Here is a 12,994-nt window from a genome sequence, read left to right as displayed (position 1 = left end):
ACCAGAGGGTCTTGTATGCTATGTGTATATATATGAGTTATGTGCATTGTGTTGTATGTATGCTATGTGTTGAACAGACCGGCCCGGAGGGCCCAACGATATAGACCGGACCGAAGGGTCCAACGACACAGACTGGACCGAAGGGTCCGACGAGCTATGACCGGACCAGAGGGTCCAACGAGCTACGGGACTGGAGGGTCCCGCTGAGACACATCGACCAGAGGGTCGTATTGTAGCATCGAGTGGCGTATGTGTTGCATGTGGTATTTTGGGGAACTCACTAAGCATTTATGCTTACAGTTGTTGTGTTATGTGTTTCAGGTACTAGCGAGGATCGAGGGAACGCGCCGGCATGATCCGTACACACTGAGAGGATTTATGTATTTGAGGATCTTGGGATTTGTTTATTGAGATAACATGTGTTACATTGGATTACTATGATATTTTATGAATGAGAGTATGTTTTTAAAATGAAAAATTGTTTTGGAAATTACGTCGTTACATATATTGAAATTAATAATTTAACTATTTTGCATAAAATCATAAATTATACCAAAGTTGTGACTTAAAAATGACAATATTTTTAATACGACGACATATTTGAACTAATAAGTTAACTATAATATGTTAAAAAGTTAAAGTCATAATTTTATAAATAGAAGTAAAATATGATATTTTAATATTGTAGTTTAGTTAATTTATTATTAGAATTTTGTTTTGGCATTAATTTAAAATTATTAACCAATTTATAATAATTATTATAAATAAATTGAAAAGCGATAGAGGTTTCAAATGCACGTGGTGCAAGTAAAAATGCATCTTTTATAAATTTATAGACATATAAATATAGATAGATATAGATATATATAAATATAAATATATAGATATAGAAGATTCATTTGATTTTAACGTTGATATAAATAGTTGTATGTATTTTTAGTTTATTTGTTTGTACAGATAAATGATTATTGATGATGGAAAGAATATATCACTTTATTCAGTAACCCTTTTAACTCGAAGTTTCTTTTTATAGCCACATGCGAAAAAAAACTTTTCATGCATCAATCAGTATCAAATATAAAAGTTATTTAACACAACTCATTAGCAGTTTTAGACTCACCTTATGCATATGTTTAGTCCCCTGAGAACACGGCAATGTACTATCCTCAAGTGAAAAATATCTAACATGTTTAGTGGATTTAACTATATACTTCATCAAAAAATTGTGAAGTGAAGGATTCTTGTTTTTAAATAACAAAAGTTGTGATTCTTTTACTAATCGTGTTGTTAAAGTTTATTCATTGGTTTGGTACTACTCTTGGATGATGCCCTATTTTTTGTATCATATTATACATTTTCATGGAAAATGTCTTTAACATTGTAGCCAAACGTGATATGTTAATGCCAAGTTACCATAATTAATAACGATGTCGAAATTTAAACGAAATCATAAATATAAAAATCAATTTTCATCATCTTAAGCAATTCAAAGTTAACCACTTGGGTTGTGGTGACTTTGTAAGGTATGTGGAAGATATGGTGAATAATATATTGACTCATGTTCAAATCATGTCACTACTTAGCACATGTGGTCATGAAGGTTCTTCTGGAATGATTCCAAAACATAAGACATAGCCTCATGTTTGCAACAGATAATTAATCAGTGCATGAAACCCCGAAATCCTTGTTAAGGAAGTTTCATTTCTAGAAAAAAAAACAATTCAAAGTTATGTAAACCTAGTCCACATTGAATATATATCACCTTGTAGTACGAGGTGATGTAAATTATACTGCTACATATCTACTATGTTCTTTTAATATTTATATTAAAACCATCAACATGTACCTGTTAAATTTGTTTAAACTTATAAGCCAAATAACGTTGGTTCGAACTATTCACACGACTTCATCAAATTATAATACAATACAACAATTAAAATACATAAATCATTATCGTTCTAAGAAATTTAATTACACAAATTGCAACATGTTATGCTAATTTATATGACATGTTTTTTTAATAATATAATATAAATATTTATCATAAATCATATTATGTAACATTTTATTGTATTTATGTTATGTATAAAGTTATTTGTTAATGAAACTTTTTATAAAAAAAGTTAGTGGATGCAAGTATAAAAAATAGTTTATGAGGGTGGCAACGTGTAAATTTTGATGAACAGAGAGATAGACAGTGTTGCAGTCAAAGACTGAAAATCAATTGCACTTTGCCCATATCAATCATCATCAATATATCATCATCATCATCATCATCAAAAGGACAACACAAAGTCTCAAATCTTCTGCTGCTGCGATCCCCTCCCCTTCATGACCCATCGCTTCAAGAATCGACTCGCTCAACTCTTTGCTTTCTCTCTCCTCACTAACTTTCTCTCTCTAAAAATTCTCCCAACCTTCCGCCAAATCCTAACAAAAACCCTAGATTTTCTCAGGATGGATTCACTCTTTTTCTCCGCAGATGGCGGCGATGACGACTCGATGTTCGGAAGCAGCAGCACCGTCCGTTCAATCCAGAGTCTGTCCGACCTCGACGATGAGCGGCTTTATCTCGTTGATCACAGGTGAGTTTGATTGTGGCCCAATTGGTGTTTGATTTGGCAATGGAGTTGTTTTCTTAGTTCAATTTTGTCCTGAGATAAGCGTTGGTTTTTAAATAGGTATATGTGGATTGGTTCGTTGGATTTTCAGGTGGTGGAATGAGACGCGGGAGTCATTGTTTAGGGAAATCGATGGCGCTTTGTACGCCACAAGTTCTTGCTTTTCTGATGATTTTGAATCGGAGATTATTCTGGACATGAGAAGAAGTGAAATCGATAGTGATGGTTGCAAGGGAGAAGAACAAGGGGTTTCGGGGCGTGAATTAGCGTTGGTCTCGGAGTGGATGTTCTATCGAGCTCTTAAATGGTTAGGGTTTTTTTATTTTTATTCAATGAATTGCTCTTCCGTTTGCCTGTTTGCATGAATTTATTAGCTTTCTGACATGACTGTGATTCTTATAGAAGATTAGCTGTTGTTGGATTTGCATTATTATTAGCAAGTAGTCGCTATTTCCAATTTCAATTCGCTCTTATATGTAAATATAAGCAAACTTGGATCATTAGAATTCTGGTTTACATTAATAACGCATATGGTTCTATAGTTGCAGCAATGTATTTCAGTTGTTTCAACACTCATATCAAGGTTGGTGATTGAAGCTTATGAGTGATGAAACAACTGATATCATATGTACTACTATGCTAGTGCTTTAAAGATCTTTCCTATTGATAATGAATTAATGAAACCACCAATATTAACTAATGATAAGTAGTTTTAGCACTTCTCTTTACGTCATTGCACAAAATAGAAAGATACTTGTTTGTACTCGACACTCTTCTATTCAAGTTTTGTTATATTTAGAAAGATATGCAACTTCTTTGATGATTGGTAGTACTTCCTTTCAATACTATGCTCTTTCTTTCAGGCATTATGATATGAAGAATGTTGGGAACTTTGTAGCAGTAGAAGATAGCAAGGCAGACTTATTTCCTTTACAAATCAGTCTTTCAATTTCTGGAACAACAAATTCATTGGTTGTAAAGATTAACCAAAAGGTAATATAACTATTTTCTTGCTCATGTGAATATGACTATTTGTATTGTGTCTTCTAATCTGTGTTGTCATTTAGGGCAATGGGATTGGAGCTTTTGATAAATCCTGCCAAATATTCAATGTCAATTCTGGCTTGGTGAGTGACTTTTGACATTTTTTTTCTTTGACCTTTGACCTTTTTCAGGTCTTGTGGATGTTATTAAATGATTCCATATGTTTTGCAGGTGAAGATTTGGGATTTTTCAGGGCAAATAACCAAGTTTTTTTTACAAGGCAGAATTCTATCTGATAAATCTGAACTAATGAATGCAGAGGTAGTTACTTTTACCAAATACCCTTTTATGAGCTTCCTATTAAAATTACTAAACCACCCTTATTTACTGCAATGCAGATTTTCTTAGAGTTACAAGTTTATGGTTTATCTTATGATATAATGCAAAACGAAAACGATATGTCAGTTGAAGACACGAATACTGAAGATATTTCTTCCAGTAGTTCATTGAAGTTGAATGGCCACTCTGAAAAAGTCAACTCATATCTCAGGGTTGACCATCCATTAATTACTAGTAACTTAAGTCAAACTTATAATTTGGGTTTGACCGGATTGTACAATCTTGGAAACACGTGTTTTATGAACAGTGCTATCCAATGCTTAGGCCATACTTCACATCTTGTTGATTATTTCCTTGGAGACTTCAGAAAAGATCTCAACTTTGAAAACCCACTTGGCGTAAATGTATGTATAGTTCGCATTTAATAAGTTTTCAGTTCTTGAAAAGTGAAATTACTAAAATACCCTTACACACATTTTGACCAGGGGAAGCTTGCTCTAGCATTTGGAGACTTACTAAGACAGCTATGGACACCAGGCGCTACTGCTGTGGCCCCAAGGGCATTTAAGTCAAGACTCGCCGGTTTTGCCCCTCAATTCAGTGGCTACAATCAGCATGATTCCCAGGTTGGTCATCCGTAACTTTTATAATTACGAAAATACCCTTATTGATATATTTTTGGATATAGGAATTTCTTGCTTTTCTACTGGATGGACTCCATGAAGATTTAAACCGCGTTAAAATCAAGCCTTATAATGAGATAAAGGACGTGGATGGAATTTCAGACAAAGAAGTAGCAGATGAACACTGGAGGAATCATTTAGCTCGAAATGATTCCATAATAGTTGACATGTGCCAGGTCAGCTTTCGAATATATTATTTCCATAACATATTATTATGTTTGAAAGAAGCAATAATATAATATTATTTCCATATTTTCAACAGGGGCAGTATCGGTCAACTTTAATATGTCCTCTTTGCAAGAAACATTCAGTGACATTTGATCCATTCATATATCTATCTCTACCCTTACCTTCAACATCAATGAGAACCATGACATTGACAGTTTTAAGCACTGATGGAACAACTTTACCAATTCCAGTTACTGTAAATGTTCCTAAATATGGAAAGTTTAAAGATCTTATTCAAGCATTAAGCATCGCGTGTTCTTTAAGAGATGATGAGACTTTGCTTGTTGCTGAGGTATCTACATAATTACATCTACAAACACATAAGATTAAAGTTGTTAATCTATATAAAGATTAATTTTTTTGAAATGTTTTGCAGATATACAACAACTGCATTATTCGTTTCTTGGAGTTGGATACACGTAATGACTCATTAGAGCTGGTTAGGGATCGTGATTGTTTTGTTGCTTATAGGTTACTTAAAGAGGAAGATTCATTGCCCTTGGTTGTCTTTACTCATTGGCGCTATGAAATGTAAGTTTTTTTAATTATTTGAGATAAAATGACAATAATGCCCTAGTTTAAATCTTTATTTGATATACATTTATTTAGGTCATATCTTGAAGGGTTGCCAGTTTTGAGAAAGTTTGGGATCCCATTTGTAGCAAGGGTACCTGAATCCACTAACGGTTCAGATATCCACAACAAATTCCTTAAATTACTCCATCCACTTGTAATGCCCGAGGAGTTTTCTTTAGATTATCCCGAAAATACCCCTGATCAACAAGACACTACTGAAATGGATGTTGATGAAAAGCCAGTTGATGATAATGATAATGATGATGATTCAAAGAGTGAAGGGTTTCGATTCTATCTGCAACAGCAAGGGCATTATTCAGAGGGGCCCACAATTATAATGGATGAACAGTTATTAATCCCGGAATCGCGTATAATTTCTGTTCGTGTCACGTGGCCTGATGAAATGTTGAAACGATACGATACTTCCATTTTGAGTAATTTACCGGAAACAGGCGGGATTGCGTTAATTACCAAAACGCCCCCGGAATCGGTCTCGTTGTATAAATGTCTTGAAGCCTTCTTGAAGGAAGAGCCATTAGGACCTGAAGACATGTGGTAGGTTATGTCATCCTACTAATCTATTTACAATTAGAGTAAAATTACGTAAATGGTCCCTGTGGTTAGCCAAACGTTACGGATTTGGTCCTCGTCATGAAAAATTTAACCTTTTTTGGTCCCTGAAATCACGTTTCGTAACACCCTTTACTTGTTTCTGTTAAACCGAAAAGGCATTTTTGTCAAATCCCTAAAGGGATTTGACAAAAATACCCTCAGGAATGGGTTTAACAGAAACGTGTAAAGGGAGTCCGACATAAGAACGAGATGTGTTACGAAACTTATTTTAGGGACCAAAAAAGGTTAAAATTTTCATGATGAGGACCAAATACGTAACGTTAGGTTAATCACAGGGACCGTTTATGTAATTTAATGATATAGTCATGGTAAGATGAAAATATGTAATTGGTTTAATAAATTTTCAGGTACTGTCCGAAGTGCAAGGAGCATAGACAAGCTAGCAAGAAGTTGGATTTATGGAGATTGCCTGAAATTGTGATAATTCATCTAAAAAGATTTTCGTACAATCGGTTTTTGAAGGACAAATTGGAGACTTTTGTTGACTTTCCAATTGATGATTTTGATGTGTCGAGTTATACAGTGGAAAAAGATAAAGATAACCAATCGTGTTTTCGTTACAAGTTGTATGCAGTGAGCAATCATTATGGTGGAATGGGTGGTGGTCACTACACCGCTTTTGCAAAGGTAATTTTTTTTTTTGGATTAATTTTAAAACAAGTTTATAAAAAAAATTGTGAGTATATTACATTTTTGTTCCCTGAGGGACCAAAAGTGTAATTTAGTTGTTTAATTATTTTGTTGGTGATGCGATGCAGTGTGGAGAGGAGTGGTATGAGTTTAATGACAGTCAGGTGTACCCGATTAGTGAAGACCAAATCAAGACATCTGCAGCTTATGTTCTTTTTTACAAGAGAGTTTAGGAAGTTATTGTGGGCCCAATCCCAGTGTAGATTTCTGGCCAATTAATTACATACAAAGAGAGAAAGAGAGATATAGATTAAATTTTAAATTTTTTTTTTCATTAAAATGAGGATGGTGGTGTGGTTGCTAGTACTTGTACATGGTATACTTTAGATTAGACTTTTAAAAGTTTTTGGAGTTGGCCACCACAATTTGTTTGGAGTCTAACAAGCTTTTTTGCTTGCTTTTTGACCCATGTTTTTTTATTCTTATAGAAATTGCAACCTTTTGGTTTGGTTTGACTTTTTTTTTGTCGACCTTTTTGATGGCAGATCATTTTAAATTGCTGATGGCTATAATTGTTGATTAATTAATATTTTTAGTATTATTATTGGTTTTTTAAGTTTGTTTATAAAGTTTTGATATTAGAAATTACAATGTATTTTTTGATTCATTAGTAAAGAAGTGCTCAATATTCTCGGTTTGAGTAGGTCATTTACGTCTTTATACAACCAATAAATCAATAGCTAAATCTTGGTCCCACTTTATAGGCGAGACAAAAAAGTTAAAATTGTCCTATTGATACCAGTCGCATCTATAATCCAATACACAACAAACACATTACAAGGTCATAATGTCATGTCATGTGTAGGCGTACCTTATAGTGTATGGCTATGAATATCTTCTAATAGTTTTTGGATGTGTGTCAATAATAAGTTTTATTGTTTGAATTTCTAAGTATTTAGGGTTAATAGTTGTGTCTATAAGGAAAGAACATTATGAATGATGGTGTTCATTATGGCAACATAAGGGTTGAGCGGTTATAGTAGAGGGTGGCCACGTGAGTTTTGTGCGACAAGGTGTCAATGAAACCAAAGGAAACATTCTATATTGTTGTTTATTTTTTTAACAACGGAATCACATTAAAACAAAACTAGCAAGACGCTAGAAAAGTTACAACATACAAACGAGAGAAATAGGAGAATTACACCAGTCAAACCAATTTAAAGAACTAAACCTGCCTCTATATTCCAACCAATTGAAAGAGATTAACTGAATATCAGTTCAACTCCATTGGGTTGCTCCTGAAACTTTTGAAAACTAAAGCATTTCTAGTCTTCCATATGCTTCATAAAACCGAATATGTGAGGGCCCATAGCAATCTCTTCCTTTTCTTATTCAACACCAATGCCTTTATCACCCCCAACATGTCAGAAACATCCATAGGAGTAGATTTCAATAACATCGACCAGTTACAAAAACCAATTCCAAACCTTTTTATGCAAAACTACACTTAAAAAACAGATGTTCGACATCTTCCTGTTCAATACCACAAAGAGACGATAGCAAAGTCACACCTTTAACAACAAGGTTGTCGGCAACTGGGATCCTGTTTAAACATAAACACCAGACAAAACAATTCACTTTTAGAGGAGCCCAACCCTCCCAAAGAAAAGGAAACGCGCCTGAGACTTCTTCCGCAGTAGCCATCAAGTTACGTAAATTTTGAACCGTAAAACCACCCGTCTCGTTACCTTTCCAGACCCACGGATCATCTATTGTGGCTTATAAGGTCAGTTTTAGTCTATGGATCAAAATATTAGCCGGTTAACAAAGAACATAAATGGAAGATGGAAGTTCTTATAAATATAAACGAGGATGTTACAATGAACATGTAATATAACAATGTTGGATAGGATATGGGACACAACACTAAAATTTCGTTAGGAATGACGTTGATCATCAAGAAAGTAAGGGAATGAAGATTGTGGTGGTTAAGACATGTATATGAGATATACGAGACAATTGATGGCTACAGTTAGGTTGGTTAAGATAATCAGTCTTAACCATATATCACAACAAGGAATGAAGGCAATAGGGACGACACATGTCGTCACTAAAACCCTAGAAAATCGTCGCTAAAGGATTTAGCGACGACATGTCGTCACTAATAGGTCGTCCCTATTGCCGCGTAGCTATTGCTCATGAATCGTCACTAATGTCAATGTCGCCTCTTTTGGTGTCGCCCCTATTGATATATGTCGCCCCTATTAGTGTCGCCTCTATTTCTCATTAATTTTTTAATAAAAAAATTATTGCCTACAAGATTACTCTATGACCAACTTGTTCATCTTTCATGGAGTTCGTCATTTTTCTATATCTATTCCTTAAAAAGGTTCAAGAATACAAAATAACGACAAAATAAAAGAAATAACAAACACAAAATAAAGAAAATAAATTATTGACAAGCTTACAATGTTTACATCCATTTTTATATCTAAAAAATCCACAAAAATTATTAACTTTAACATTACAAAAATTCTATTATTTTAACTCTCATAAATCCCTTTCTCTATAACTTTCTATCTCTCCATTTCATAAATTAAAACCCAGTGAAGGCGGTGCTAGAAGGTGGCTGATATCGATTGACGATGAAGATGTTGTTTGATGATGGTTGATAGCGGAGAACGGTGGAAGATGGGTATAGTTGTGGGTTTTCTGGTGGTGTTTGATGGTGGAAAATAGTGGCAGATTATAAGGTGGTTCTAGTGGTGGTGGATGGTGGCCAAGGTTGGTGGTGGTAGCGGTTGTAGTTAAGTTTTTAGAGAGAAGTGAGAGAATACGAGAGAGAGGGGGGGAGAGAGAGAGAGAGAGAGAGAGAGTGAGTAAGTATGGTGGTAGATGGTATCCAAGGCTGGCTTATCAGATCACGAGAACATAAGCTAGACCATTGGATTGTTTACAAGATGGAGGGTCCGGATTACACAAGAAGAGAGCACACGGATCGTGAGCAATAGTGGCGACACTATTAGTGACGACGAGAGTATTAGAGGCGACATTTGCAAAGCATTAGCGACGATATGAAAAATATGGGGGGAAAATACCGCGGTCTTTTTTCGTCGGCATTAGTGACGACACCAATAGGGGCGACAATAGGCATTAGTGACGACATTCCTTGGTGTCGCCACTAATGCATGCGTCGTCCCTATTGGTGTCGTCACTAATGCCCTGATTTCTTGTAGTGTATAGATGACGTCCGAAAAGAAAATGAGAAGATAATGTGAAGTTAAACTTAAAAGAGTTGGTTTGACCGAATACATGAGCTCATATATAAAAGTGTGTGAAATCTTAAAATCACACAACTGAGTAGAATAGTAGACTAGTAGTCCAATTACTAGTTTCATATTCATTCTGTGTTTTTGCACGACACCATTTATTGTTTCATAATTGACTTCTTTACTTTCAACTTTTACTGTTATTTGCTTTTTGTTTTTTACTAATATATGTTTTCGTTGTCTATACACTAATAATACACTATTTATGTGTTTATTTTTTTTCCCTCTCGACTTTCAGCTTTATTACTGTAACCTATTTTTATAAGGGTACTATTGTTTTTTTTCTCTATTATGGAATGGTATGGATTGAGTTTCTTATTATTATTATTATTATTATTATTATTATTATTATGTCCCTCATCCAGGGTCGGTCCAGACGGTGGGCAACTCGGGCGACCATCCAGGACCCACGTCTCCCGGGGGCCCAAAATTTTTGGGCTATGTAGTGTATATATATAAAAAATTATTACCTAAATGATTTTTAGGGCCTAAAGATGGTTCAAACTCAAACTAGCTCAAAAGATAAACAATTTGACTTGCTTGTTATTGCTAATTGAACGTGTTTATAATGAAGAATAAATGATATTTTTTTTTTTGAATCTTTATTATATTTGTCTTTAAGGGGTCATTTTTTTTCTTTTCGCCCCGGGCCCCATATACGTTTGGACCGGCCCTGCCCTCATCAATAAAAATGGTAAAAAAAATCGGTTGTCTACATCACACAAAATGGTTATTTAGGTTGGAAGGAGCGTGGCGGGAAAGGACAACAGGAAACGAACCCGCACCTCGGAACACTACACCGAGGGTGCGGGAAGGGGTGAGGGGAATGCTCCCTGCGTGCTCTCTCCTCCTCTGATTGGTCAAACTTTTTTTTAATATTTATTAAATTATATACCTACTAAAAAATTATAAAAGATATATCAAAATTTATGGTTTTTAATTCATGACAAAATGAGTATAATATTTGTATAAAATATATATTTTTAAAAAAAAAATATATATATATAGTGAAAGATGACTATTTCCTACGTTTTAGTGAGGAAAAAAAGAATAAGAGAAAACTAACGAGAGGAAATTAAGGTGACACTCAAAAGCCAAAGAAATAAAAAAATAAAAGAAAACTACTGAGATACTCAAAAAGTGAAATATGCTTCGTATACCCTCGGGTCTTATAGTTTTATACCAATTCAACAACTAAACGTTAACTTAAACGGTCTAAAAATAATGAAAAAGAAAACAAAAAACAAAAACTAGATCATAGTCATAACAATAATAAACAAATACACAGGGACCATTATGTAGTTTAACCCTTTGTTTCCTTGTTCAGTTGTTTTCCCAGCCGCATAATTAAATCGTCGTCCTCATCCATCTTCTCCGTGAACGGAATCTTCCATCGCCGCCGTCCATCTTCCCTGAGGAAGTCAGGTAATAAGTCGCACAAATCTCCCTCTTTCTCCCATGAATTCGCTGCTAGACTGTCGACAGTTGACCTCCATATTTGTATTTGGTTCTCAATGTTTTGAATCGATATCGAACTGGTCATGTAAACCATGTGTAGATCTAGAAATCGAATATGGAAACAAAAAAACTACTCTACCATTCACGATGTCAGCTTTCATTATAGTGATGTTGCTTACTTGCATTGCACATAAGGTGTTTGATGAAATTCCTGACTGAACTCTTCACAATTTTGAAGTGGTAGTGTACAACATCTGCCTAATGTTACATTTTTTTTTTCTCAAAAAGACATGATCTTTCCCATTAATTACCCAAGTATATATATATATATATATATATATATATATATATATATATATATATATATATATATATCATGTTATTCATCTTTTTGCTGTTTCTATGACGCATTACAACAGTTTCTGGTATTGTTTTAAGATCCAGTTATACCCAAAAAAGATTGAGAAAAATGACATCAACCGAGGGAGACAAATTGTTGCTAAGGGGGCTAATGTTCCATGGGTATCATGGTGTCCATCAAGAGGAAAAGAAACTCGGGCAGAAGTTCATAATAGATATAGACGCTTGGATGGATCTTCGGGCACCCGGGCAGTCTGACAACATGTCTGATACAGTCAGTTATACAGACATCTATAGGTATAGCTATATACATACATTACATCTTTAATTTATTTCCAAATTTGAAAATAAATTCAAACAATTTATTTGTGTTTGAAGGATTGCAAAACATATCGTGGAAGGTCCTTCTAAGAACCTTCTAGAATCAGTGGCACAACTGATTGCAACAACAACCTTAAACAATCTTTCTCGGATTACAGCTGTTCGTGTGGTTGTTAAAAAGCCGCATGTTGCTGTTTCTGGTCCTCTTGATTATTTAGGTGTTGAAATTATGAGATATAGAACCATTGATATGCCTCTTTAAGAATTAAGACTCCTTTAATCTTCACATTATGAACATAAACTTTGATGTTCCTTTTTTGGTTTATGTAATATCAGAATGAAATAAGTGTTTTTTGTAATCTGCAATTTGTGTACTTTTTTTTAATGTATTTTTTTTTTATTTGATTTAATCAAGTTTTACATTACAATGTCATGTCATGTTAGGAAATTTATTGTTGGGCCTTTTGAAATTTAATGGCTTCTGACATCATACGGAAATTCCTACTTCTTCAGACAAAAAATAACTTTTTCCTCAAAATAAGCATTAATTTCACATGTGCCTACTATGGCCTTGGGAACTGTCTTTCGGACTTTCCTATGTATGCTATTTTTTTTCACATTTTTTGTTGTTACATCATATATCTTTTTTTTTAGGGATAATGACTTGAAAGGTTAACGAAGTTTCGACTTTGTTTACATTTAGTCACTAAACTTTTTTTCGTTATCTATTTGCCATTGAACTATTGAAATTGTTCACATTTTACCCTTATGACCGGCTATTACCGGTCATAAGGGTAAAATGTGAACAGCTTCAATAGTTTAGTGGCAAATA

The 12,994-nt window shown here is 34.3% G+C and overlaps 2 protein-coding genes across 5 annotated transcripts; both read left to right on the top strand.

Moving 5' to 3' along the window:
• Positions 1 to 2,221: 2,221 nt before the first annotated feature.
• On the top strand, positions 2,222 to 7,209 carry LOC145119539 (ubiquitin carboxyl-terminal hydrolase 8-like). 2 transcript variants are annotated; one of them, XM_079055207.1, is made up of 13 exons: positions 2,222 to 2,585; positions 2,713 to 2,928; positions 3,485 to 3,614; positions 3,689 to 3,748; positions 3,837 to 3,926; positions 4,004 to 4,348; positions 4,430 to 4,570; positions 4,633 to 4,803; positions 4,890 to 5,147; positions 5,232 to 5,386; positions 5,465 to 5,986; positions 6,412 to 6,691; positions 6,823 to 7,209. In XM_079055207.1, the coding sequence occupies exons 1-13, from the start codon at positions 2,332 to 2,334 to the stop codon at positions 6,925 to 6,927; spliced, it is 2,727 nt and encodes a 908-aa protein (XP_078911333.1). In that variant the 5' UTR covers positions 2,222 to 2,331; the 3' UTR covers positions 6,928 to 7,209. The 2 variants fall into 2 exon arrangements, with proteins under 2 accessions (XP_078911333.1, XP_078911334.1); XM_079055208.1 differs by having other exon boundaries at positions 2,355 to 2,585; positions 2,682 to 2,928.
• Positions 7,210 to 11,270: 4,061 nt separating this feature from the next.
• On the top strand, positions 11,271 to 12,521 carry LOC145119054 (dihydroneopterin aldolase 2-like). Of its 3 annotated transcripts, none has more exons than XM_079054694.1 (3): positions 11,271 to 11,448; positions 11,901 to 12,138; positions 12,220 to 12,521. In XM_079054694.1, the coding sequence occupies exons 2-3, from the start codon at positions 11,951 to 11,953 to the stop codon at positions 12,422 to 12,424; spliced, it is 393 nt and encodes a 130-aa protein (XP_078910820.1). In that variant the 5' UTR covers positions 11,271 to 11,448; positions 11,901 to 11,950; the 3' UTR covers positions 12,425 to 12,521. The 3 variants fall into 3 exon arrangements, with proteins under 3 accessions (XP_078910820.1, XP_078910819.1, XP_078910818.1); XM_079054693.1 differs by having other exon boundaries at positions 11,272 to 11,448; positions 11,926 to 12,138; XM_079054692.1 differs by having other exon boundaries at positions 11,276 to 11,448; positions 11,920 to 12,138.
• The last annotated feature ends 473 nt before the right edge of the window (positions 12,522 to 12,994 follow it).

The sequence above is a fragment of the Lactuca virosa genome, chromosome 6 (genome assembly GCF_052849685.1).
Source record: "Lactuca virosa cultivar CGN04683 chromosome 6, Lactuca_virosa_CGN04683_v6, whole genome shotgun sequence".
Lineage (NCBI taxonomy): Eukaryota > Viridiplantae > Streptophyta > Magnoliopsida > Asterales > Asteraceae > Lactuca > Lactuca virosa.
The sequence above is the reverse complement of the archived record's forward strand: the minus strand, read 5'-3'. Positions and strand labels throughout refer to the sequence as shown.

Excerpts from the sequence above, each read along its gene's own strand:
- LOC145119539 (XM_079055207.1), top strand. The coding sequence starts at position 2,332 with ATGACCCATCGCTTCAAGAATCGACTCGCTCAACTCTTTGCTTTCTCT. Across the intron at positions 3,927-4,003 it reads CTGAACTAATGAATGCAGAG|ATTTTCTTAGAGTTACAAGT; the intron begins GTAGTTACTTTT and ends ACTGCAATGCAG. Across the intron at positions 5,987-6,411 it reads TTAGGACCTGAAGACATGTG|GTACTGTCCGAAGTGCAAGG; the intron begins GTAGGTTATGTC and ends ATAAATTTTCAG.
- LOC145119054 (XM_079054694.1), top strand. The coding sequence starts at position 11,951 with ATGACATCAACCGAGGGAGACAAATTGTTGCTAAGGGGGCTAATGTTC. Across the intron at positions 12,139-12,219 it reads AGTTATACAGACATCTATAG|GATTGCAAAACATATCGTGG; the intron begins GTATAGCTATAT and ends TTGTGTTTGAAG.